This window comes from Aethalodelphis obliquidens, unplaced genomic scaffold, assembly GCF_003676395.1.
Source record: "Aethalodelphis obliquidens isolate GAN/ISIS:26980383/991018 unplaced genomic scaffold, ASM367639v1 scaffold86, whole genome shotgun sequence".
NCBI lineage: Eukaryota > Metazoa > Chordata > Mammalia > Artiodactyla > Delphinidae > Aethalodelphis > Aethalodelphis obliquidens.
In genome coordinates, this window is record NW_020838030.1 from 3337151 (window position 1) to 3365055 (window position 27905).

At 47.4% G+C, this 27905-nt stretch overlaps 1 protein-coding gene across 8 annotated transcripts in view; it reads left to right on the forward strand.

The window, feature by feature from the left end:
• The window catches only part of VGLL4 (vestigial like family member 4), a 163154-nt gene that overhangs the window by 112267 nt on the left and 22982 nt on the right, over positions 1 to 27905 (forward strand). For all 8 annotated transcript variants that reach the window (XM_027093773.1, XM_027093774.1, XM_027093775.1 and 5 more), the window contains one exon: positions 11430 to 11619. In XM_027093773.1, the coding sequence (XP_026949574.1) occupies positions 11430 to 11619 (190 nt within the window). The remainder of the gene's footprint in view (positions 1 to 11429; positions 11620 to 27905) is intronic.

Here is a 27905-nt window from a genome sequence, read left to right on the forward strand (position 1 = left end):
CTCGTGAACAGTGGGAGCGACCCTGGAGTAGTTCCTTTGCCCCCATCATTTCATCCTCTGGGTTGGAGTCGTATCAAAGGATGGAATTGAACAGATGGTATAGTAACAGATGGCCCGTGCAGGGCTGGGAACTTCCTGTGCGTTTTCACTGGTTCTCACAAAAGAAGCTCTCAAGGTAGATGAAGAAATAGAGGCTCGAGAGAGATGAAGAGACTTTGCCAAGATCACACCTTTGATCCCAAAGCCCACCACGTCTCTCTGCACTGGGCCGGCGTGGTCGGGGACACAGAAACGAGTCACGGGGCCGCACTCTGACCACACGCAGGTGGGGCAAAGAGGATGGGACCCAGGCAAGCTCGAGAGTAGCCAGGGTGTGAGAAGTCCATTCTAGAGGGTCAGTGTGATGGGACGTCAGAGGAAGGAACGTTTCGTTTTCCAGTGTCTCCTTCCACTCCCCAAACTCTCTCTCTTTTTCCTCCTTCAGTGGTCAGTGACTGATTCTTAGGTTCAACACTCCCAGGGCCTCTGGCCCCGGTCATACCCTCTAGAATTCCCTTAAATTTAAGAATGTTTTGACAGTGCCGATACTAGCCTGTTACCTTAGATGTTTAACCTGTTGCATGCCAAAGGGCTGGAAGAGGGAGTTGCTTAGGGTATTTTTACCCACTTATATAATACATTGAAGAGGTGGTACCTTCCCCAGGTGGCTCTCCTGTTGAAGAGGTTAGGACAGCCTCTTTCTTGCTTCACGTCGTTCAGCGATTCCTTCTGTAAGCTTTACTCGAAAGAAAGTCGAGTCCCCAGCAGAGCGCCTGATTCCAATACCACCTGCAGACACTTTGCTTTCATAATTCTCCTCTTTTTTTATTAACAGAAACATGTTACAAAAGTAGATTTGCTAGTAAACATAGTGAAGAATTTCTGGCGGGCTTAGAGAGTCTTTTCCATTAAGGAGGGTTCTGTGCACTTGGCATCCAAGGTACTTGAACTGCTCTTATCTCCTTGGGGTTCACGGGTCATGTGTCAGTGCTGGGGCCTCAGACAGCGACATGTGAGGGCGTGTGACTCACTGTACTGATGTCCTAATGTCCAGGCAGACACCATACAGTAGAAGCAGGGCTTGTACTTTCAGACTCAGCTTCTCTGATTTACCCTGAACCCTCTGCAGCTCCCGTCAGAGCCACAGTCTGGGGTTCGAGGACCAAGAATAGACGCCGGTGTGGTTACTAGGTCTGGCTCAGGAAACCAAGGACGCGAACGGGTGTTCAGTCCTATTAAATCCCAGTTATGATTTATGAAGCCAAAACCCAACCTAACGCTGAGATCTGTGGCTCTTCAGCCTGATTTTCTCACTGTTTGGTACCTGAAATTTTCTTTAAGCCGAGATGATATATATGTGGTATATATGTATAGATGATATAGATAGTAAGATTAATCTGAGTTCTCTTACTCTGTGATAATTTCACCCAGGTTAGTATTACATAATCTGTGAAGATACAGTTCAGGTATAAAGTGAACTCAGTAAGGGAAATGAGATTGCACGGATTTTTTTTTTTTAAACCCTGAGCACAACACAGTTATTTTAAATGATGCAGAACTTGCTAATTCAATGAATAGCAACATATGGATGCGAATATAACAGTTTTTAATTTACTTTAAAGTATTTTCAGTTAGTGCTTTTTGATATCAGATTAACCTTTCTCTTCACCTTATTAAAACATCTTATTGTGTATTTAGAATGTATATTGGGAATTATAGACATCTTACCATTTCTTTGGGATTGTCTTTTTACCCTTTCTCCTCTTGCCCCTGGAGAATTACAGGTGTTTAAAACCGTTAGGAACTGTCTACACCGTCCACCCCTGGCGCACCGGCAGCTTCGGCACTGTCTGGGAGCAGCCTGGGTGAGACCCCCGCCTGGTCTCCTCGACCCTCCCCTTCACCTGTGCTTTCCAGAGAGAGCCCTGGTCTCTCCTGTGCGTTTGTTCTCGCTGAGACACAGCCTGAGTCTCTCTGCACTTCTCCTGGTACGGAGCCAGGGCTCCCCTTGCTCTCTGTGCCAGCCCACGGGTCTCGTCCCCTCCTGGGCAGGTTCTAATCTGGAAGTGGCCTCCAGGCGTTAAATTGCTTCCATTTCTCCACTTATATGAGGTACCTAGAATAGTCAAATTCATAGAGTTGGAAAGTACACTGGTAGATGCCTGGGGCCAGGGGTTGGGGGCAGGGGAAGGGGGAGTTAGTGTTTAATGGGGACAGAGTTTCAGTTTAGGAAGGTGAAAAATTCAGGAGATAGATGATGGTGAGAGCTGTACAACAATGTGAATGCACTTAGTGCCACTGAACTCTACAGTTAAATAAGGTTCAAATAGTATGTTTTATATTATGTGACTTTTACCACAATAAAAAAAACTTAAAAAAAAAAAATTGCTCCCATCTCGACCAGTCCCACTAGATCAGGTCAGTCAGGATAGACCAAGCGGTGGAAGCTGTTAGGTCCCAAAGTGAAGAGCTTTATCCTTTGTGTCAGACCCAGGTTTCAGCCCTGTCCCTGCCTTCCCTGCTTCCTCCCTTTCTTCCCTCCTATGTTAGTTAGCTGGGGCTGTGGGATCATAGTACCCCAGACTGGGGGCTTACACAGCAGGCATCTATTCTCACAGGTTTGGAGGCTGGACTTCGAAAGATCAAGGTGTCGGCAGGGTTGGTTTCTCCTGAGGCCCCTCCTCTTGGCTCGTAGATGTCCATCTTCATGTTTCCATGGTCTTTCCTCTGTGTGTGTACTTGTCTGTGTCCTAATCTCCTCTTATGAGGACACTGGTCCTATTGGATTGGGGCCCACCCATAGGACCCTATCTCTACATACAGTCACATTCTGAGTACTGGGGTTAGGATTGCAACATATGAATTTGGGGGGCACAGTTCAGCGCATGAGTCCCCCTTCCTGCCCTCACCCTGCATGCCTCCTCTTCCTCTCCCTTCCCTTCCACTCTCTTTCCTACTTCCTCCCTTCAAGTGTCTTCTTCCCACTCCTTTTCCTTAACCTGTAAACATCCTGCACAGCTAGAAGGATATGAAAGGTAGGAAAGCAAAATGCCAGGTGTCTCCTTCCAGCCCTTCTATCAATCAGCCTTGTGACTCGAGCTATTCACCCATTGTTATTATTTTTTTAATATTTATTTATTTTGCTGCGTCGGGTCTTAGTTGTGGCACGCCGGGTCTTAGTTGCCCCACGGCACGTGAGCTCTTAGTTCCCCGACTAGGGGTCAAGTTGGCATCCTCTGCATTGCAAGATGGATTCTTACCCACTGGACCACCAGGGAAGTCCCTTCACCCATTCTTGGAACACGACTTTCCTTTGCTGCAGGATGGGAGCTATTCTTCCTCTCTTCCCTTATAGGACTATAGTCAGGAAAACCCAGAATACCAGCTCGGATTTTTAAATGCTTTTACAATAAAATATGCTGATATAAGATAGAAGAAAGCTCTGACAAAGTGTAATGTCTACAAGATTATCTGGAGTACTTGAAATTCTGATTAAAACAGTGTGCGTTTTAACTCCGCAAGTTTTACTGTGGTGGTGTTATCCTTAATTATATTAGTAGCAGCCAGTCATACAGGTTGTGGTTGTTTTTGTTTTTTTTCTCTCTTAACAATCTCATTGTTGCTCTAAAGAAAAGGTGAGAGCTGCTGAAACCAAGCTCAGTTCGGGGGTCTGGCCTAACCTCCCCTGAGCCCCCTGACCCTGGCTGACTGGACAAGAGTGACCTTTAGCTGAGGTTTGGCCTCCAGATGTACGATCGGGCTGCGGGTTTAGAGCCGTGAGTCTGGGGTGACAGTGGGGAGGGCACTTGGTGGGGCACCCCGAGCGGAGGTGGGCGGGGGCTCCGTCACTGAGCCATGAAATCCTTGCGCCGCTTGCAGACGCTACGTCACATCTTTTATCTCTGCTGGCTCTCCTGGGTTTCATCGTATTGCCTAACAGCCTTCCTTTTTAGAGAAAAGAAAAAAGTCAAGAATAGCCACAAGTTGGACTGTTTGAAAGAGGCTGACTTCTCTGTCTTCTCCCCAGCTGCTGGTCCGTGAGACAAAGAAGTATTCTTTGAAAGAAAATGAATAGGCCCCGGCTGCCGGGGCTTGGGAGATGGGAGATGGGTTGTGAAATGTAGAGTGCGTTTGTTTTATCAGGTGCTCCCCTGCCAGCAGGGTGATGTCAGTCTGTCACCGTGGGCTGTGGTCACACAGGAGACCAATCCCACTGCTGGCAGCTGGCTTGGGGGACTGAGCCGTAGTTTTACTTCTTTGGTTTACGTTTAGAAACAATAAAAGGGGTGAGGAGGAGAGTAGAACGTAAAATCTTGGACACAGCAGAGATTTAAATTGTGGCAGAAAGCTCTCCGTTGGGCAAGGCATGGAGATTTTTGTGAAAAATCCTTAGAAGTTATAGCAAGAGACCCCTTAGTATAGCTGTCCCTTCCCCTTTCCCATAAACACAGACATTGTCATTTCAACCTTGTGCTGTCTAACCTCCATAAAACGACAATAAATGCCCTTATTTTGATTCATTTCCCCCGAGTCATGCCCACCTTAAGTGCAGCCACAAATCCCCGTCTGGCCTTTGGCCCGCAGAGCTGATGGAGGCATTGTGACGGGGGTTGAGCCCAGTTCTGACACCGCCCCTGCTTTGTCCCGGGACCCGTCCATCCCTCTGAAACCGGATCAGTTGTCCCCGCTCCATGGTGAAGGTCTTAGTCTCTGCCATTCAGCTCAGTAAAAGTCAAGTCTGCGCTTTGTGGACCACATTGCCTTTATCTCAGGCTTCAGTTGACTAAGGACAACTTTCTCGTAGCACTGGAGTAAGTAAATGAAGCCGGGACACTGGGACTGAGAAGGGTGCTTGGTTCTTAACTAAATCTCCTTCAACTGTGAGGTGAGCTTTGAGTCAGGAGTTCTTCGTTGAACCAGCTTTTGCTCCCACCATGTCAAGGGTGTCCTGTAAAAGTTGACTATTTCTCTATCAACCACCTTTGGAAGATGTACCTTATGGACAATGTAGATTTGAGAGCCAAAGGTAGGCCTTCAAGATGAGCTAATGGAACCACTGAATTTTACAAATGAAGAAATCAGGGCTGAAGAGACAGGTGCTGTTTTGAAGGCCCTCCAGTCAGGTTCTGTATTGGGTCCAGTCTAAGATGAATCACTGTGTCATGTCCGCCAAAGAAAAACAGTCCTATCAAAATATGCCACTTGATGATAGACAAACTTCAGTTTTAGCTGTGTTATAATGTAGGGAATAAGGGGTCTTAGAAGCTTTTAAATATGGCAAGAATGGGATTCTGAAACTAGGCTGCAGATTCCTGTGGGTCTCATCCCTCTGCCTTGGTCTCTCTTCTCCCACTCCATTTCTGACTTTGACAGCAGGATTTTCCTTCTGCTATTTCAGCAGAATCATTCTATAGCACATCATAAAGCTAAGTGGTTTTCTTTTTTCTTTCTCTCTGTTAAACTTTTTAAAATTGAAATTAATATACGCTGATTCTTGTGAAATCTTGGGCCCAAATCCTTGCTCATCTTCAAAATTGGGAGAAACATTTAAGGAATATATATATATATATATTTTTTTTGCGGTACGCGGGCTTCTCACTGTTGTGGCCTCTCCCGTTGCGGAGCACAGGCTCCGGACGCGCAGGCTCAGCGACCATGGCTCACGGGCCCAGCCGCTCCGCGGCATGTGGGATCTTCTCGGACCGGGGCACGAACCCGTGTCCCCTGCATCGGCAGGCGGACTCTCAACCACTGCGCCACCAGGGAAGCCCTTTAAGGAATATTTTTGATCCATATACTAGAACTGCTACCATGACTAAAATCAGCAATTAAGTAAATTTTTTGTATCCATTAGGCATTGTTCTGCAGCATCACATACCTGGATAGGATTATCTTCTGTTAAAAAGGCCAGATACGTTTTAAAAGTTGAGCTTCTTTAGTTATAATTGTAACTTAAAAAAAAAAACGTTAAATTGACAGTTGTAGCTAAGCCAACTCGAGAAACTTAAAATACTGGGTTCCTCAGCTCAAACTCCCTCCTCTTGTTTGTTCTTGACAAAGAAAGATCATTTCTCCCTTTTCAATTACCAAACCATTGTGAGATTTAGAATACACATGAGCACAAAAGAAAGAAGTCTTTTATACACCAAGATAAGTTCCTTTTGGTGTGTATTTTTTTCCCTTCCCTGCTTGTGGTCAGGGTCTGTATAAGTTTCATCATTTGTTTTTCTGACAGCGCTTTGCACAGCCTTCGGCATGTAATAGACACTCAAACACAATCTGATTAAAAGCTGAGCTGGAGCTTAATAGGACTCTGATGAATCCAAGTGTCTACATAACCTCAAGCACTTCTGCTTTGATTTGTTTTAACTTGATAAATATTTAGAAAATTATCTGACTGACAGAGAGATATCGCTGCAATAACAAAAGGTTTATTTTTATTTCAGGGAAAATTAATGGATGCTTGTTCTTATTTAACAGTTAATTGTGGAAAAGCCTGAGAGAGAAAAGGATCTCGTAATACTGGGATCTTCTTTCATCTACTTATAAATACAGCTTTATTGAAATATAATTCACGTTACCGTACAATTCACCCATTTAAAGTATACAATTCAGTGGATTTTAGTGTATTCACAGAGCTATGCAACCTTCACCACAATACATTTTAGAACATTTTCTTATCACCCGCAAGAGAAACCCTGCCCTCAGTAGCAGCCGTGTCCCACCCCTCACTTCCCCCAGCCCCCAGCAGCCACTAATCTACTTTCTGTCTCTATGCATTTGCCTTTCCTGGACGTTTCATAGAATGGAACCTGATGGCATGTGGGCTTTTGTGTTGGCTTCTTTCACTCAGCGTACTGTATTCTAGGTTCATCCATGTCGTAGCGTGAACCAGTACTTCATTCCTTCTTGTAGCTGAATAACATTCCATCGTATGGCTATACCACATTTTTTATATCTGTTCGTTGTTGATGGATATTCGGGTTTGGGGCTATAATGAATAATGCTGCTGTGAACCTTCATGTGTAAGTTTTGTGTGAGTATATGTTTTCATTTCTTTTGGATGTATACCTGGGAGAGTAGTTGCTGGGTCTGTGTTTAACCATTTGAGGAACTGCCCCAAGTGGTTTTCCCCAGCACCTGCACATTTCCCCTTTGCTCCAGGAAGACACGAGGGTTCTAACCTCTTCACATCCTCATCAACACTTGTCCTCTGTCTTTCCATCCTAGCCCTCCTAGTGGCTGCGAGGTGGTGTCTCATTGTGGTTCTGTTTTGTGTTTCCCTGACGTCTAGCGATGTTGAAGATCTTCCCTTGTGCTTCTTGGCGATTCTCTTCTTTGGAGAAAGTTCTTGTGAGATACTTTCCTATTTTTAAATCGGGTTATCTTTCTCTTGTTGAGTTGTAAGCGTTCTTTATATAAATATATCCTTAAATAGATCTTTAAAAATTCCTTATTCTACGTTATCTTTGATCTTTAACATACCTCAAAACTCTATAACCTGGGCACCCCTTGCCTCATTTACTCATTGTCAGTGTATACTAACCATCTGCTGCATGGAATATATTGTGCTCTGTGTTCTAAGGATAGAAAATGAATAAAATGTCCCTTGCTTCAAGGGGCACAGAACAGAGTGGGAAGGGAAGGGCCATAGTGATCAATTTCTGTGGGTATTCAGGAAAAGAGATGACTTTCAGATTGAGGAATCAAGGAAGGCAACCTGATGGAGGTAGCATTTTAAAAGTGGCCTTTGCAGGATGTGTAGGATTCAACACAAGAAGATTAGGGGAAGAACCTGAGTAAAGATCTTTAGTTCCCTGTGGAATGGTGACTAGTCTAGTTTAAACTTTAGGGCTGAAATTTTCAGAGCTTAGTAAGAGGAATACTAGGAACACAGATGAGAAGCATAGCTGGGACCAGGTGGTGACTTTGAGTGCTGAAGCAGTGTGGATAGTGTTTTATCAGTGACTGGCAAGCTCCTGGCTCTTTGGGTAAGGATGGGGTGATGTTCTCACAACAGAGCCTTGGAAGGCTGTGTCTACAGAAGGTGTAGGATGAATTGCGGGTGGCGTGACTGAAGGCAGCGCTGCTGCGTTTCTCTCTTGGAAACTGGCACATGCATTAGAAGACAAGAAGGAACTCCTGGGAAAATTATTTAATCTTGTGTTTTCCAAATTTATTTGACCGTGGATTCACTTTTTTTTTTTTTTTTTTTACATATAAGATCTGAGGTACGTACTTTGGGTTTTGATGTCTTAGTTCAGTATTTCACAAGTGATAATTTCATAGTAAATGTTGGTTGGTTGGTTGGTTACTTAATTGATTACAGGATTGTGGACCATAGAATTGGGTCTGAAGGAATATGAGATATTAGCTAGTCTGTCCCCTGGTTGGATGGAGGCCCAGAGGGGGGAAGTACGTGCCCATATTTGCCTGTTTCTAAATAAAGGGAGGGTATCCCACAGGTGCCTTGACTCCCAGATCAAATGTACTCCTCGGGCTTCCATGTTGGCACAGTGGATAAGAATCTGCCCGCCAGTGCAGGGGACACAGGTTCGATCCCTGGTCCGGGAAGATCCCACATGCCGCAGAGCAACTAAGACTGTGCGCCACAACTACTGAGCCTGCACTCTAGAGCCCGCGAGCCACAGCTACTGAAGCCCGCGTGCCTAGAGCCCGTGCTCCGCGACAAGAGAAACCGCCGCAGTGAGAAGCCCACGCACCGCAACAAAGAGTAGCCCCCGCTCGCCGCAACTAGAGAAAGCCCACGTGCAGCAACAAAGACTCAGTGCGGCCAAAAATAAATTAAAATAGAGTTTTACTAAAATAATTTTAACCTTGTTTTGCTACGTACACACTGACACCAGCAAATCCTGCTCTACGATACCTGGCGTTGGGCCAGGGCCCTCTCCAGGGGGGCCCGGAGATGAATGAAGGCTGAAGGCGTGTAACTGAGCAGACCTGCCTGCCCTTCTAACTGTGGCTCTTTTCCTCCTGCCCCTGGTTTCTTTGTGCTGAGCCGTGTGTGGGGCTTGCACGGTGTTTAGGAGGAGGTGTTAGCCTGATAGGCAGAGGGCATGGTTCTTGCTATAGTTAACCTGTTCACATGTGACCCTGAGTAGGTGACTCCATCTGTCACACGAGGGAACCCAGCACTAACGGCATGCATGTCCCCGTCATCTCTGGAGGAGCCCCCCTCCCCCCAGGACCACCTGTGGTTCCTTCGTGGGTCCTTCACCTGCCAGGTTACCGATCTCCAGTGTTTTCAAAGGATTCCTGTGGACTTTCTCTGCCAGACACCAGCAATTCAGTCCTAAGATGAGCAGTGCCTGCATTTGATGGACTTAAATGCAAACAAGCCCAAGAACTTGTACGAGGATGGAAACTGCGGAGTGAAGCAGGAATGTTATCGTTACCCCAAGAGTTTTGCTCTTCATGTAACAGTGATTTCTCGCGTAATGAGTGACTCTTCCTTTTTTGGGGTGATTCGACTTCGTTGATATGGTGGCGATTTTCCATGGCAACTGGCATTGCCACACATCTGGCATCTGATGAAATGGCTCCCAAAGCCCGGGAGTCCTCACAGAGTACTCCTCATCCCACTTACGCTGCCAGGGACGTGGAGAGACGCTGGGGGGAGGGTGCGCTGGCGCTGTGCCTTGCGGATGAGGCTTGATTGGCAGTGGTTGGGTTTCTCAGGGTATCACCAGGGCTCCTCCAGAAGTTAACCGGGTTACTGATGCTCTGTGGAGAAGGAGAGAATGAGAAGGAGGGGCAGCTTTCGAAAGGATATTTTCTAATTTATTAAGGTACAGATATTAGCACTGCTGTTTGTTTGTTTGTTTAAACCAAAAATGACTTAATACGAAGTAGAGGTCAACCAAAATCCTGCTGAGTTTCTGAGTGTAGCAGGCCAGCATAGGGCTTGTGTTTTAGGTATTTCATTTAAAATGGAAAGTTCCAGTTTGCTTTGGGGCCAGAATCCTTAAAAGAAATCCTGACTAGAGGTGTATTATGGGTGACTATATATTTGCTAGTTTATATCTTGCTGACTAAATTGGCAAAATTTTTATTTTTCCTGGTAAACATTAAGAAGGCATTTTCCCCTCCTTTCCCTAACAAAATCGCATTTGTCATATGTGTATGAAGCAAACGGCTGTTAAAACTGTCCACGCATTCTGTGACGATACGAAAATTAGTGGTGGCAAACAAAGATTTCCTTTCTTAGGTACCACAGGCCTCAGATGAAGTCGACTTTATCCTAATGTGACTCTCCAATGGTGACCAAGTGGAAACAAAATTGGTCAGGCCTTAGAGGCCAATATGAAAAGCACAACAAACAGGTTATTATTTGTGAAAACTTTAGGTACTCAGCCCCCCATGACTTAGAAAGCTTGATGTTTTCTCTTAAAGTAACTATTACTCTTGCTTATAATTTAGAAAGTATATAACCATTCTTGTAATGAAAGGTTATGCTTATTTTAATTCATAACAAGGCACAAAGTTATCTCTTCGCATGAAACCTTTCTAAAACGGGAATGAAAGACGGCAAGATGTCGAATCAGATCAAAATGTGAACTCTGATCATGAGTGTCTGACTTTGAAAATATTTTGAGAACAGCACATGTGCATTAAGCTGGTGACAGATTATCCACAGAAACTTAGTGCTGATAATAATCATATTTTTAACATGCCATCTTTAGTGTACCGTAAGAAAAAAATAAGTATTTCCCGTTAAACAACGTATTTTTGTTTGTTTTAACGTTGGGGGGCAAACATGTGAACCATTAACCCATAAATTTTCCTCATTCTAAAAAAAAATAACATACCAAAGACATGATAAAAGTGTAAGAAGCAAGAAAAGTGAGTTTAGTTGTTTAATGAACCCACGGTTAGGTCATCATACTCTTACAGGTATGGAGTTGAATACCGGAAAATCAAAAGACCTCTGTTGTCTTCAGTTAGCTTTTGAGATGGTTTATGGTTGATACGCCCTCTGTCCCCAGTTACTTTATTGCAACTTTTTATTTTAAAGCCCTAAAAAGTTATTGAAGAAATGGTAGGTATGTGACGTGATGGATGTGTTAGCTCTGGTGGTAACGTTTTGCAATGTATAAGTGTATCAAATCAACACGTTGTTCACCTTAAACTGACACAATGATATGTGTCAGTGATACCTCAATAACGCTGGGGCAGAAAAGAGCGACTGTGCTGGGAAACCATGTTTATGTGGAAGGGCTCGCGCTTGGCAGCTCCCCGGGGCCCGGCGCGTTTTGAGAATGGCAGCCCATCCCGTTGCCAGAAACTTTACCCCGGGAGTCGTTTTGCGAGGGGCCGGGGTGGGGGCGTGTCTCCTGCTTGGTGACACGTGTCTCTCTCTCTCTGCTCAGGTGAAGCTGCTCTCAGGGGGGAGCCCCGGCTGCAGAGCCTGCCCGTGGCCTCGGCCCTCACTAGTCACCGCACGGGGCCCCCGCCCATCAGTCCCAGCAAGAGGAAGTTCACCGTGGAGCCCGGCGACGACGAGCTGGACTGTGAAAGTGACCATGCTTCCAAGATGAGTCGCATCTTCGCCCCCCACCTGTAAGTGCCCCCCCTGAAGCGGGTCCTGGGCCACGGTTCTCTTGCCACTCTGTGCCGCTGACTCGGAAGGGGAGAGATGCCCGCTACTCCCCTGCCAGGAGCGGGCACTAAAGCGGTGTTAATAGCTCCAGGAGAGGTGACCTCTCATCTCCTTCCGACGCATGTGTGCAGCCATTCGAGTGTGTTCCCCAGAGGAGCTTCCTTTCCCTAGAGCGGCTTGGGGACGTTGTCTGGAAGCCTTGGCTTCTCTTGCCTGGTCACTGCCAGCTGCTTGCGCAGGGGGCCGGTCCCCACCGAGTGTCCTTAGGGGCCGGGGCAGTGGCCGAAGGGGCGAGCGCCGGGCCACCGCTGTGAAATGCTGGCTCAGGAGCCCCAGCTGTGCACCCTGAGAGCTAGGTGTGCACCCTGAGAGCTAGGTGTGCAGCCGCAGCTGTGTGTCCCACGGTGGGGAGGGCGCTTTTCGTGCTGGGGGCGCGCGCGGGGCTGCCCCGCGCGGCTGAGGGAGCTTCCTCCCGCGCGCAGGGGAGCGGTGCCCGGGCGGCGGCCCTGCCCCTCCGTCCCCGCCCGCGCCTGCGGCCTCCGCGCGCGTTGCTTCAACTCCCTGCGCCTCAGTGTCCCCCTTTGCTGAGACGAAAGTTCTGTGACCCGATGCGGCGTCACCACGTTTGTATTTGGAAACCGGCGCGCTGTATCTGGGCTCCCTCGTTGTGTTTCTCACACGCACGCCTCGCGGAGGGAGCGGATGCTTCTTCGGAGGTCTGGCGGCCTCGGGGACCCCCCAGGCAGCTGCGCGGGGAGGCTGGCCTGGCGGTTGGGCGGCCGGTGGGTAGTCTGGGGTCTTGGCAGAGGGCGGAGGCCGCCCTGACGGCTGGAAGTAGCGCGCTGTCTGTCTGGGTAAAAGGCGCTGCTCCTTTCTCCTCCGCACACGTGACTTAATGTGTAGTGATTACTCAGGATGCTCGGCCATCCCCAGTCCTTCCGAGGATGCTGCCGTTCCTGGCAGGAACGTGGACCTCATATTCCAGGCTCCTCACTGGAGGCGGGGACCTAGCACGGTTCGAGGGGGCCGATCGCGCCAGCAGCCCTCGGCATTGCCGGCATTCCAGCGCGCTGGCCTGTGTGTGTAGTCATAAGACATACTGACAGCGGTATTTCTCTATCCTCGGTAAATCACTGTAGTGTTAGTCAGAGGCTGAGCCTGCAGTCTGGAGCCCTGGAATTTGCTACGATCAGGAATCCAGCAACAAGGCTCTGCAAAACAATGACCTCTCGCAAAGAGGGAGAGGCTCATAATTTAGACCCTGGGCGTCCAACTGTTTGGAGTTCATTCTTATGTTACTAGGAATCTCTTCCTCTCTCCAAACCCAAATAAGAGACATTTGGTCCTTTTTTTTTTTTTTCTTTTTCTCTCTCTTTTTTTTTTAAACGAAGAAAGGGGGAGGTGGCTCTGAGATAGTAGGTTTTGTGATCAAGCTTGCCTTAGTTTAAATCCCAATTCTGCCACTCACCATCTTTGTGGCCTTGGACAATCACTTAATTTATCTGGGCCCTATATCCTTCTCTGTAAAATGGCAATGCTGACAGTTCATGTATAGACCTATTGTGAGCAGTAGAGTGAAAATATGCGAGGAGTTGGGCCCAGTACAATACTCAGTTGATGACAGTTACTGCTTTTATTATTAATGAGTCCATTATTCAGATACTGGTAATGATAGGGAATAAGAGCACTGTTACAGTGAATGTAATGTGTGAAAGTCGTAGCGTCAGGGTTAACATCCCAGCTTCCTTATCTTTCAGCGGGAGTCATAGTGGGTCCTTCCTCAAAGGATGATGGTGAGCGCTTAGTGCAGTGCCTGGCAGATGACAAGCAGAGCGTTCGTCATTATTAGTATCATTAGAACGTCGAAGCATTTAGAGAACGATTTTGTAACTCCTTGGGTGGTTACAAATGTGACCTCGATGCACAGATCTGTGATGACACTGTAAATGATTTAAAGTGTAAGTAATAGAACTGCAGAGTTCACTTGCAACTCACAATGGATGTCATCATGCACAGGTTTAGAAAACCAGAAATGGCAGCGCCCCCTGGGCCAACTCCCTGGACTCAGAGAGGAAAGGTGGGCAGTGTCACTCGTTCGCCGCAGGTTAATTCCTCATCTCAGTAACATTACTGATGTTTCCACGTGTGTTTTCTAAGCGCTGCATGACCAGTTTCACAGGCACGTTTAAAAGATGCTGCATCTCTTACTTCTTCATGGGTTAGGGTACTTAAGTGCATTGTCTGATCTGATGAAAGGTTTCCTATTTGCACGATAGTGTGTCCCCTCCTTTTTATTTAAGATATCCAAGAAACTTCGTGTACTGAGTTACAGATTCCTATGAAGAGGGTCTCAGAGATGCATGCTTTGGCTGCATTTCACTATAACCATCATACTGAGATATTTTCCAGTAGAGAGATGGAGAGGTTGAGCCAGGGTAGGGAGCTACAGAGTATGACCAACTTTCATTTGATTTGGTTCGGGGAGGAGGGGGAGAGGGAAGAGGTTTGCCTAGTGATTTCTCCAGAACTTGGAAACTGAGGATTCCTCGGTCATTTGAACTCTTTATTTTCTTACTGAAAGGGTGACCCTGAGCAGCTTTTTTGTTTTGTTCCCTAAGTGTTAAGAACATGAATGTCTTATTTGGAGTTGAAAAGTACTCTCATCTGCCGTAGAAATAAAGTAGATCAAGGTATGAGGCAAGGGGTAGAGTGGGGTTCGTCTTGTGGAAATGTCAGTGAGTAATTTTTTCTAGGACCTTGGTATTCAAGTGTGATCTGGTGAGGAAGAGCTCTCCTTTCCCCCTGTCTGTCATCCATATGGACTCAGGGATTCCTGTTTTGTTTGGTGAGTTGAGCTGTCCCTGATGTGGCAGATAAGAGTCCCTTCAACTGACTCATATGTCCTTCTTTTTTTTTTTTTTTTTTGTGGTACACGGGCCTCTCACTGTCGCGGCCTCTCCCGTTGCGGAACACAGGCTCCGGACACAAAGGCTCAGCGGCCATGGCTCACGGGCCCAGCTGCTCCGCGGCATGTGGGATCTTCCTGGACCGGGGCACGAACCCGCGTCCCCTGCATCGGCAGGCGGACTCTCAACCACTGCGCCACCTGGGAAGCCCTTATGTGTCCTTCTTACATGCCTTTCTCCCCCCACCCCTTTTTTGAGCACTTTCTTATTGCCTGGCAGACCAGATGTTCCTCTTGTAACTTACCTGCTTCAGCCATGGAGTCGGCCGTTTCTCCTGGGGACCCTAATTCCTTTCAGTGGGGAGTAGTATTTAGAAGCCAAGATCTGGGTGCTCAGTGTAACTGTGGTGTCATTGCCTCTAGACTTGAGTTGTCTAATACAGTAGACACAGTTGCACGTGGCAGATCACACTTAACATTAAATAAAGTTTAAAAAATCAGTTCCTCAGTTGCAGTAGCCACATTTCCAGCTCAGTAGCCACATGTGGCTAGTGGCTAGCACGTTGGACAGAACACACACAGAACATTTCTACCATCACAGAAAGTTCTGTTGAACAGCATGGTTTCTAGACTCTGTGGAAAGAGCCAGGGAATCATGAGTTCATTTTAATACTCCAGTTATAATCCAACCCCACGGAGTTCTTCCTCACCCTCCCCTATTCCATATTTGTATCTCCCTGATTCCAACAACTTCAGCCCATTTACTTAGTGTTCAGTCCTACAGCACACTTAAAAGAGTTTCAGAATTGCTATGCCTGTACCACTCTGAAAAACAAACCTGCTAAAAAGAGTTCAAGATTTGTTGGTGTTTTTTTTCCCCCTGGTGCTGAGGGTATAATAGTAGCCTCTTTTGAAGTACCAACTTCAAAAGTTACCTCCCCTCCCCACTTCAGTGTTGCGTTAATTACAATCTATAATTAATTTCTGTTGGCACTCAGTGGGAGATTTTTTCCCATCCTTGTTGATTTCATTTTTTCAATATGTAAACTATTAACATGCTTCTGAAAGTCAAGACTGTGTCATCATATTGCCGTTTAAGTAAGTGAAGTCATTATGCTGTACACCTTAAACCTACACAGTGCTGTCAATTATGTCTTAATGAGACTGAAAGAAAAAAAAAGTTAAAACTCTATTTAAAAGTATTAGAGGAGGGCTTCCCTGGTGGCGCAGTGGTTGAGAGTCCGCCTGCCGATGCAGGGGACACGGGTTCGTGCCCCGGTCCGGGAAGATCCCACATGCCGCGGAGCGGCTGGGCCCGTGAGCCGTGGCTGCTAAGCCTTTGTGTCCGGTGTTCCGCAATGGGAGAGGCCGCGACAGTGAGAGGCCTGTGTACCGCAAAAAACAAAAACAAAACAAAACAAACAAACAGAAAGTCCTAGAGGAGCATTATTCCCTTCCCTGTCCCGTTCACTGCTCTTGTTCGCTAACCCTGAAGGTGATTACCCTTCTTGTGTGTCTTTCTGTTAAAGTAAGCAGGTACATGAATATTTTCTCATTCCCTTTCTTTCTGACACACAAGGTGCCATACTTTGTATACTCACTTGAGCTCAGGTGTTTTCAGTCAACCATGTATTGTGGAAATCGCTTCATGCCAGTTTCTCATCCTTGTTTGCAACTGCGTAGTACTCCATTGCATGCATGTGCCATGGTGGGTTCAGCTAATCCCCTTTGTTTGGACATTTAGGTAATATTTTATAATAATGCTGCAATGGACAATCTTGTGCATTTGTAATACCTTGTGTATTTGTAATACAATGAAGACTCTTGAAGGCTAACAGTTGATGCCGTGTAACAACACGCTGAATTCACACTGGTTTTGAGACTTAGTCTAGGTGCTTGGCTGGTGGAACCTGGTGAGAGTTCTGTGCTGAAGAGGATGGTCTAAGATGGATTTCAGTTTTCACCTCTGTGTGTGAGTGATGGGTATGTAGCTCAACTGTTCACTCAGTTACCTGTGAGAGGAAGGGAATGTATATTGAGTGCTTACTCTATACTGGCCCTATGCCAGACACTTTAAGTGTGTTATCTCATTTAACCCTTACAATAAGTGTGTCCCTTTAAGATGGGGTGTGTGTGTGTGTGTGTGTGTGCGCGCGCGCGTGCGTGCGTATTACAGAAGCAGAAATTGAGAGCATAACGTGTCCAAAGTGATGGAGCTGGGATTAACCTTGCTGTGTGTGACACCGAAACCAGTCATCACGTGATTCTGTCACAGCTGTATCTCACCTGAGACAGGATGACATGCATCTTAAAGATGGACATCACATATTTAGGGTGACATTTGACCATTCTAGTGTCTGGCACATGGCAGGTGCTAAATAATTTTTGTGTTGAATTGAAAATTAGACCCACTGTCCAGAGAACGTGCTCTTTGAGCTCATTTCCCGATTGGAAGAGGCACCCTCTCTTTGATCAGTGCTATATAAATGTGAAAATAGTTGCCCCTGGCCTCAGAACAGGGCAAAACCCAGAAGCTCACACTGAGATCAAAGCCATGGTCACTGGCCTTGTGCAGTAACGGCCGTGCTCGCCCCAGACGGCGTTAACCATCCAAGCTGAAAGAGGCAGGGCCCAGCGAAAGAAAACATGACCCCTTCTCCCTGGTGCTGTTCCTTTGAAATCCTCTCCTGGTGTGAAATATGTCCCCTGATGTTGTCTTTGCTTCTGTGGCCATGCCTTTGAAGTTTTCCTCAAGTCTGATGGAGCCGATTCTGGTGTATCCTTGGGTACGTTCTCCAGGCTCGGGTCCTCTGTTCCCTTTGCTCCTCGCCTTTCTCTTCCTCCTTCTTTCTCCTTTGCTTTCTTCTTCCCTTAACCTCCTATTCTTATTTTTATTTTATTTTTTTTTCTCCCTTGGTCTCAGTCACTTCCCTCTTGACCCCATGAGAGTGAACAGAAAAAGAGGGAAAAACAGACTCAAAACCAGTAATTCTTGCAGCTTGACAGAAGATTGGAGGAAGCCTTTGAAATCACGTTCTGGGTGTGATTTAGAAACTCGGTTTAAAAAAAACACAAAACCTTACTGATTACTGACTAGAATGGACATTTTTTTCCCCCAGAGGGATTGATTGTGTAGATGGTACCTCAGGTGTTCAGGAGTATCTAGTTTGTAAAGTATAAGAGCACCGTCATGCTCCGTTTGGTGATTCTCCATTTCTTGTATCTCTTTAGTACCTTTAGTAGGGATGTGTATGAACGTGCTTTACCAGGGGACTGTTAGTCCACAGACTTCATGAAAGTAGAGGAAGCTATTCCTCATTTCAGTTTAAAACCAGACCCAGAGGGAATGTAAATTGGTGCAGCCACTATGGAAAACGGTATGGAGGTTCCTTAAAAAACGAAAGCTAGAGCTAGCATATGATGCAGCAATCCCACTCCTGGGCATATATCCGGAAAAGATGAAATCTCCAATTCTAAAAGACACGTGCACCCCTATGTTCATAGCAGCACTATTTACAATAGTCAAGACATGGAAGCAACCTAAGTGTCCATCAACAGATGAACGGATAAAGAAGATGTGCTACGTATATACCATTGAATATTACTCAGCCATAAAAAAGAATGAAATATTGCCATTGGCAGCAACATGGATGGACTTAGAGACTATCATACTAAGTGAAGTAAGTTGGACAGAGAAAGACAAATATTATATGATAGCACTTACATGTGGAATCTAAAAATAATACAAATGAACTTAGTTATAAAACAGAAACAGACTCACAGACATAGAAAACAAACTTCTGGTTACCAAAGGGGAAAGGTGTGGGGAGAGCGATAAACTAGGAGTACGGGATTAACAGATACTGTATGCAAAATAGGTAGACAACAAGGATTTACTGTAGAGCCCAGGGAACTATATTCAGTATCTTGTAATAACCTAGAATGGAAAAGAATCTGAAAAAGATTATTTATATATTTGTGTGTGTGTATATATAGATTTATCTATATCTATCTATATAAAACCTAGTGGCTCTGTCGTACACCTGAAGTTAACACAATATTGTAAATCAACTATAGTTTAAATTTAAAAAAAAACCAGCTAGACCCAGAGGAAATTGAAAAGTTGGGGTTATTTCAGTACCTTGACCTAATAGCAGCTGAGACTTTAAAGGGTAAACAGTGACGTGTTTTTATTAGGTAAACAGTAATACGTGTTTATAGGCAGACCATGTCATTGCTGTGTCCATGTCTACGTAAGCCTTAGAGGGGGTCCAGATTTTCATCACTGAGGATGGTGATGGGTCAGGATTCCCAGCATCTAGAGAATCAGGGGAGCCTCTGTATCAGGGCTTATTCGTGCCCGTGACTGTCTGTTGAGCCTGACGGTGTACCAAGCGCTGTGCCGAATGTTTCGTGGGCGTGATCTCCTCGCGTCCTCTCAACCCTGTGATGTGGATGCTGGGATTATCCCTCTTTTGCAGGTGGTAAAAGTGAGGCGCAGAGCGATTGGTAACTTGCTCAGGGTCACAGAGCTAGCTAGTTGGTCATGGAGCCAGGAATCAAAACCCAGCCTGGCTGTTCCTGGAGCCAGCGCTGTTGGGACCCATGTTACGTTGATACTGAGGAGCGCACGCATCCGGCTGCTGTGAACTGTTTGATCCGGGAGCTTAGCGCCTTGTGCTTTTGGATGATCTGCCGTGTGAGCGTTCTCCACACAGCGGAACGATGCTTTGGAGATGACGGGTGGAGAGGGGTAGTTGGAGCACGCGGTGACGGGATGCAGGCGCGTAAGTGTGGCAGGGCTCTGAGAGCGCTAGGCAGGTCCGTCCGCCACGCACGGCGAGGCTTCCCTGCAGGAATGATGGGAGGAAGAGCAGCTGTTGAGCTTCCCCTGAAGAGGCTGAAAGGCCATCTCTGTGCAGGTGAGAGCCCCACGTGAACAGAGGAGGGTTTCCTTCATGCTCAGGAAAGTGCTTTTGAAATTGTGTTCTGGGGACTTCCCTGGTGGTCCAGTGGTAAAGAATCCGCCTTCCAATGCACGGGACGCGGGTTCGATCCCTGGTCGGGGAATTAGGTTCCCACATGCCGTGGGGTGGCTGGGCCTGTGTGCCACAACTGTTCAGTGAGAGAGCCCGCATGCCACAACTACAGAGCCCATGCACCCTGGAGCCTGCGCGCCACAACTAGAGAGAGAAAAAATCCGCACGCCACCGCTAGAGAGAAGCCCGCACGCTGCAACGAAAGATCCCACGTCCGGCCACTAAGAACCAAGGCAGCCCAAAAAAAAAAAAGAAATTGTGTTCTGGTTTAAAATCTCTGACCCAATATTAAGTTAGTGGCACAGGTCAGTAGTAACGTTAGTCTAAAGATGAAGACTGGGGCATTTTAAAATTTGCTTTAAATATATGAAGACATTTCCCCCCCCCCCCCCCCGCCACAGATTTCATAAATTAAGGACTTTTGAAATAGAATCCCTCAGACTATGTGCTTTCTCTTTTTCTCCCACATCCTTTTTGGCATCATCTGAACTTGGGAAGTTTTAGCCCCAAAATTCTCTCCTCTTGTGCGCTTTCACACACAGTCGTGTAAGTCTTCCCACAAGTGTTCTGGGATTTAAGATATTTTATAGCCTTAATTTTAGTTATCCTAAGTAACTAACTCAGAAACTGAGATATTAATTTTTTTCTTTTAAATCCCCCCAACGTACAGCAAGTATGTGTATTTACTTTGAAAAGTAAATGAGAAGGGAGCCTGGGTCTTTAATGAGTGCTTCTGTGGGGACGTAGAGTGTCAGAAGGGCTTCGTGTGAGGCTGACTTTGCCCTGCACTGGAGCTAGGGCTGCGGGTCAGCCCTAACGGGGGTGGAAATGAAGCTGGTTTTTACAGCCACTCCATGCGACATTAAAGGCGCATCTGTGTGTTGCATGTGAGTGTTTTGCTAATGAAGTGTGGTACCTTTAAATAAAGGTCACGGCCCGACCTCTGTTGTGTGGGTTTCTTGTTTGTCAGGCTAGAGGCATTTTCTCATTTTCACAGTTGAGCCGAAAACAAAGACCTCCTTATCCGAGCAGGGCGCTATGCTCTTAAGAGCTGACATCAGCCTTTTCCCAGCAGGCATCATTTCTGCCTTAAGAGTCTTTGCAGAGAGCTCGGAAAGCAGAGAACCGTCCTGCTACTGGCGTTGTTCTGGCCAAATGACACACGGGATGAAGAAATGCCAAGCGTGCCAACAACAGTCAAGGCAGCAGAATAAATGACCGTCATCGCGTGTCTGTTCTCATCTGCTCAGGGGACCTCTGGGCTCTTCCGTATCACAGAGCTTATAGAAGTGGGACGAGAACCTTGCAAAAGGGGGACTTCTTTACTAGAGAGGCATTAAAGAACCTTTGGGATCCATCAGAGAACTTTCATTAGCATGTGTAAAGACACTTTTTAAGACGACACACTAAGAGGGAAAAAAAGAAAAAGAGTGTTTTTAGGTTGACGGATTAAGTCAAAGGCATTTGTTCAGAAGTTGAGGAAACAGCACAACATAGGGTTTGGCCGGTTCCCCCTCCTGCCCGGATTCTCCAGGCGCCTCAGCCCCTTTTAGAGCGCGGTCTCCATGAAGGTGCATCTGTGCCGGGGACACAAACGGCAGCTATATTTACACGCAGAGGATTAGTCTTGCTGCTGTGTGACCGCACAGCCCTCTTCTCGTTGCAGCGTGGAGCCAGCCTGTCCTGAGAGCACATCAGGTGCTGTCACTTTAGGAGATCTGACTGAGGACCAGGAGGAGGACTGCTCAGAAGTGTGCCTCGTGTGAGTGTCGGTGGTTCTTCGATTTTCCTCTCGGGTCTTGTAAACCCACGGTCTCCTGTGCTACCTGCGGCTGGCACACGTGAGGTGGCGTCCAAGTCCTGCGTGCTGTGCTTGGTGTGAGTTTTGTTTCATGACTGCCAGTACTTTGGTCCCTTATCTTCTTTGCTCAATCTTTGGGTACACACACACACACACACACACACACTCATGCAGCACACATTCTCTCTCCCTCTCTCTCCCTCTCCCTCTGTCTCTCTCTCTTTCTCTGTCTCTGTCTCTCTCTCTCTCTCGAAATTTCTCCACAGATTGTCTCCAAAGCATAATTAAAGAGCTCAGTGTTGCAGTAAGGGTTTCGGTCTGGCAGGAGCTGGAAACCTTGGCAAACAAGGGATCTGGACTCTGGATCCGAGCCTCCACGGCCCCAGCAGAGGCCCCGTGCACCGCAGACTAGAGGGGGATGGATTTCGCTACCGTGCTGTCCTCTGACTTCTTTGCCTCCTGCCTTGCTTTCCTTGAAGAGATCTAAGAATACAACTAACAGATCCACAGAGAAACCGGATCAGGGCCAAGTGGAAGCAACAAACCAACTCCTAGTTGGTCAGGTCACTTTAGAAGCACGTCTGAGGCTGAACCCTCTTTGCTCCCCCAAACCTGTCCCTGTCGTTGAACCCGTCGAGGGAGGGTCGTGGGCTTTTCTGACTCATCGGAAGTCGTATCCTCGTGACCACCAAGGTGACCCCTCAGGGATGCAGGGCACCGCTGCCCGTCGAGTGCCTCAGGGCCCTCTCACCTCAAGATGCTCGAAGGACAGAGTGTTCCCCGGCCAGAGTTTGGGAAGCGCCCAACCCGATCTCCTGAGTCTGCCTGTGTGGTTGGCGCCAGTCAGGCTCTGAGAGTCTGAGGTGCAGAGACGTGGTTTAGCCCGGGGTTTCCCAAACGTTAACTCGCCGTGGGAGCCTCGATTCCTTTCTCACGAGCCCTGTTAGCAACATTCTGGGGGGCATACTTGCCTAACAAAATGAGCATTTTATTTGGTTTCAAAATTCTCTGATGAACGTGCAGACTCCCAAGGCTCTGGTGCCGTACAGCTTAGGTATGTGATGACAGGGTGGTGTGATCCCTTGATCTGGGGCTGTAGGGTACCAGCTTTCCTGCTCAGGGCTTTCAGCGAAGTTCACCGAGGCCAGAGACGTTGAGGAAGCCTGGGGCCCCATTCTCCCTTGCCCGTGTGCCCCTCACCTTCCTTCCTTACCCACCTCTTTCCCTCCGAGCTCTTTCTAGGGGGTGGATTATCTCCACTTCCGTGTCCATTCCCCAGTCCAGTGCCGCGATCCGGACCATCAGCGTTAATGAAACTCCTCTCCCTCCCTCGCTGGTGCCCTGCTGGTCGCCAGATGCAGGGGGAACCTGAGCCAGGTTATCTTACTGGACTTCCTGTTTCATGGAAGCCTCTTCTCCCTTGGTTTCCTTGGCCCCTTTCTTGCTTTCGTTGGTTCCCCTCCCAGTTCTCTGGCTCCGCCATTCAGGATCTCTCAAAGGCTTGTCATTAATCCATCCTCCAGGGCTCCGTCCTTCTCACTGCACAGACCCTGGAAAGAAGTCACACGCCAGCTCGTGCCTTGATTTACCACTAGAGGTGGGGGGTTCCTAGATCTTTATGTCCGGCTGAGGCCACACCTCCACAGCCACAGAGCCGCCTGCCTTCCGGGTAGTGTGTGTGCCGCTCAGGCCCAGAGGTGCTCCGCCGGCCGTGACCTTATAGGCTCTTTCTCCTCCAGCGCCTCCCCAGCTCTGTCCCCCATCTTCATGGCAGGGCAGCCGTCCGTCTTTCCACTTGCCGTGAAGTCACCTCGCTCTTCTTCGATCTGGTCTCCCATGTGTACTCTCTCTGCCCCCTGTTAAGTCAGTCTGCTGAATCTTTTCCACGAAGCTCCTGGCCTCGGCCATGGCTTAGACCCCCATTCCCACGGCAGTGCCCTCCCTACTGGTCTTGGCACTTTAGTGCAGAAGAAGGTTTCTGACGTCTTCCTCTCTGTTGGGAATTCTCCCACGGCTCCCAGTCAGCTCCAGGGAGCCCTGAGCAGACCCCCGCCTGCAGGAGCTTCTGCGCTGCCCGCTGAGGTGCCGCCCACTGCGGTCTGTCGTCACTTTTCTTGCCTCCTCCTCTTGACAAAGGGCGGTTCCTTCCGCTTCAAGGCGAACAGTTCTGTGCATAGAATGATCACACTTTGCTGTCCCTTGTTGTGTCTGTCCCACCAGGGCACCCAGCATAGTGCCCGATGCCTTCTAGGTGCTAAATGTTTCCATGAAAAACGTGCCACTCTGAGGGCACTGTCAGTGCTCTTCCCTTTGGAAAGGATGGTAAGAATTGCTTTCTTTTTTCTTTGTTTTCTTTAAAAAATATTTATTTATTTATTTATGGCTGTGCCGGGTCTTAGTTGCCCCACGGCATGTGGGATCTTAGTTCCCCGACCAGGGATCAAACCCGCGTCTCCTGCATTTGAAGGCGGACTCCTAACCACTGGACCACCGGGGAAGTCCCAAGAATCGCTTTCAAATATGCAATAAGCCCTGAGTGGCACCACTTACTGTACTTCTGTTTTTTTCTGTGTAGCCCTGATGTTTCATTCAGTGAACCCCTGGAACAGAGAATCCCACTGCCACTACCTGTCCTCCGCGAATCCCTGTTTCCCCCCCAAACAGAAACATGCAAATCCCTAGTACCTGGGCATGTGCACACTTAATAATCTGAATCACTGGCTCTGCCTGAGATGCTGGCTTTGGATCAAATGCTCTTATCCCAGTGCTGACCCTGAATAATAAGCCTTCGGAGTTTATTGTAGGAATGAAGTTTCCCCCGCTCCTCCCTCTGTTTATGTTTCTTCCTGTGCGTCTTGCTCTGAGCCCAGTGTGAGCACCAGGTAAGGGGTATAGCAATGAGAAATCCAGTTCAGGTGGGTGCAGCTTGCAGGTCAGAGGGATGGCCAGACACTTGTGGGTGTAAAGAATAGTTCTGTCCATGCTAGAAAAGCCAACAGATCTCTGCTCAGGTGTTTATTACTTCTGGAGTTTTTCAGATCTACCTAAAAAGTTCTCAAAGCCAAAGCCTTTTTCAACCATCTCATAATAGAGCTGTGGTGTGTATTTTATTTGTGTGCGACCACTTTGGGTGCTAGCTCTCGGGCAAGTTATGTCAAGTGACCGCAGCGCAGAGGCTCCGTGTTCTAACCGTGTAACACGGGTACATGGTGCTGATGCCCTGTGGCTCTGTGATTGGCACGTATTTCTTGAGAGCCACCCTGGAGGGCACGGCAACGTTCGCTGATGGGCAATGGTTCTGGCTTATTTTTGACAGTAAGATAAAATCCAGGTTATGTAGGATGACCTTCAGGCACTTTGGTGACCTGTCCTAAACTCCCTTTCCCAGAATTATTCTCAGTAGATGGCCATCTTGGACTATCAGTTGTCAAAAACCTCCTTTACCATGATTATGTTTAAAAGAAGTTATCCGAATCCCCGCCATTGTACGCCTTTGAGAAGCTCCACATGGTGTGAGAAGCGATTCTCCCCCAACTCACGGTGGGCAGTGTGGGTGTTCACCTGCTTTGGAACTTCCATTCTGAGGCTCCTATTTGAAACCAGCGTTTTCACTGCCCGGGGCATCTGAATGTGTGCGGTGTGGCCCTAGCCATCTCCCAGCTTCCTCTTCACACCCCCTGTGTCAGGGTTCCCAGCCTCCCTGGTTGCCTCTACTTTAACTTAGATCTTTCTAAACATGCCACCAAATTTGGTGAGCGTCTTACCTGCCATCCTCCCGGACATTTCATTTTGGAAAAAGTTCAGATCTACAGAAACATTAAACAACTGGTTTAAACAACCACGAGCATCCACATATCGTTCACTGGCTTCACTAGTTGTCAATATTCTGCCACATTTGCTTTCTCTTTTGTACGCGTCGTAGACAGTGATGCGATCTAACATAGTACATGTGTTCACTTTCGAGAAGGCCCTCTAGGGACGTTTTCCTTTACATTCAGGGTGCAGTTAGGAGCCACACATTGCATTTCGTTTTTGTGCCACCCAGTGATCTCTGATCTAGGACAGCTTTCCCCATGCTGCGGACTGGATGGTGGTGGCGTTGGGGGACGAGGGAGGCGGGGTCCCAGGCAGGGGCGGCCCTGATATCATTCCTTGGGAAAGTTGCCCTTTGGAACCAGCCAGACCGACAGCAGGGGCCTGTCTGTCCACACTGGGAGGGATGACGTTGTACATGATAAATAAAGCACGTATTCAGGATGTGCATGTGGTTGTTACGTGGGGGGAAGGGTGAGTTCAGAAATGGACAAGGCAGAGGGAGAGAAGTCAGGTTGAAGGAGGAGAGGAAGCAATTGGAACAGGACGTGGCTGAGCTGTAAGGAACAGATGTAAATGTCCCTGCCTGCTCCGAGATAACTCACCAACTTTTCATATATTTTTATTGCTGCCCCAAAGGCTCATTTCTGTTTTTAGCCAACAATCCCAGTGGTTTTACTTACAAAAAGAAAAAAAAAAAAAAAGCAACAACCCAGCACCTTCCCTCATTCGCTGCAAAGGTGGGGCGTTGCCCTATTCTCCTCCTCCCTAAACCTGCAAAACTCTAATGGACCGCTTTCCTGTGAGACCCCCGGTTTCTTAGATATAATTGATTCGAAGCTCAGGTGAAGTCTCTTGACTGTGAAAACTGGTAGCATTTGGGGGAGTGGAGAGAGGGTTCTTCTAATTTTCAGTAGTGAATTTGATGTCTAATAAAACCGACCTCAGAATTTCTGAGACTCGATGTTAACTCCTTGGGGGTGCTGTGATGGAGACCTAGACGGTGGCTGTGGGGTTTCTCACCCGAACTTGGAGCGCCTGGTGGGCTGGGTGGGTGGCAGGGTCTCCCAGGCGGGCATCTTGCCCGGTGCGGGGCTGGGGGCAGGGGACGCCTTCCTCCTCCTGTTGCCCAGATCCCGGGACGCCTTAATTTTTCCTTTTTGAGCACTGGTGGTTTGACTCTTCTTTCATTTCCAAGAAATGTAGCAGAGTATCCTTCCAGTAAATTCCCCCACTTAGCCTTAAGCTAGCAGGCCTTGTTTTATGTTGCTTGTGACCAAAAGAACTTGTTAACAAATACAGATACTGGGGCTGTTTACAATGTTTCGCTATTATTTGTGATACCTCTGGGGCCGTCTCTGTACATCCATTCTTGTTCACATCTCGTATTCCCCCCGTTTCTAGAAGTGGAATTTCTGGGTCGGACTGCGCCCATTTCTGCTTCCGTGCATCCTGCCAGCTCATCTCTGGTAGGTTAGCTGACTGACGTTCCACTGGCAACTCTATGCATGTGCCTGTCACCCACAGCATCACAAAGGTGACTGTTAATGTGTATTTAATTTTTGCAGGTTTCATAGGAGAATCATTGTGGTAACTTGTCTTTTTTGTTTTCTTTCTGCTACTAGGAAACTTGCATGGTCTTTTCATATTTTCATTGACCATTTGGATTTCTTCTTTTGTGACTGTTTCTATCTTCTTAAAAAAATTTAGGGCATTCATCTTCTTTCTATTGCTGTGCTATAACTGCTTATTAAGGACCCTCCATCAGATGAGTTAGGAAAATAACCACTTTCCTAATTTGTTATTTGCTTTTCAACTTTACTGTGTTTTTGAAATCCAGATTTTTTTTAAATTTGGAAGTGGTTGAATCATTAAAGCTTTTCTTTAATGGAAAAGGCTTCTAAAGTGTACTAGAAAGGAGCGAAATGTGCTGCCTAGTACCTTGGGACACACGTCTAGGCTGTGTGTGTTGACGGTGGGATAATTGTATGTGCTTAATACATGTTAGTTGTGCAAGGAAGAGATGTATATTGTGTGTCCGTTGCTTCGTTCCTTCACTTATCTGGCACTTCCTGGGTGCCTGCTTCTCTGGCGGCATTGGGTGGGGGGGATGAGGGTGGGCGTGGAGGAGCCCTCCCGGGCCTGAGGAAGTTTTGGGGGCGGCGATGTGCAGGGCAGAGCCCCAGGAACGGGGGCCCTGCCACCCCCCACCCCCGCCAGCGTTTCTGGATTGTCTGCTTATTCCCCCCTCCCGCTTCGAGGACATTTTCCACAGTCGCACTGAGCATCCCGAGTGCGCAGAGGGCTTTTGCTGTTCGTTTTAGTGGCCTCTCGTTGGGCACCGTGAGCAAGCTCCGAAATCAAACGTTTCGATTCTGCTTTTATTTAACCATTTTACCAGATGTTTCCTGTGGTTTGATAGATGTACCATTTACTTGAAAGTTACACTCCTGAGAGTTTGAATGTTATGGACACCGTTGCTATAGACAATGATTCGGTCCGGGCAGGATCTGGGAGACAACTTTCGCATCATTTGGGGGTTGAAGATGTGTTTTTCCCCAGAACAGTAAAGCCGTCTTCATCACCGGCTTTTATCTTCTCTGTTACTGTTCTGATCTCTGGTTTATAAGAGACGGTAACCGGTTGCTCGGAATCTATTCCCCTCAACACCACTGTGCCGCCGTGGGT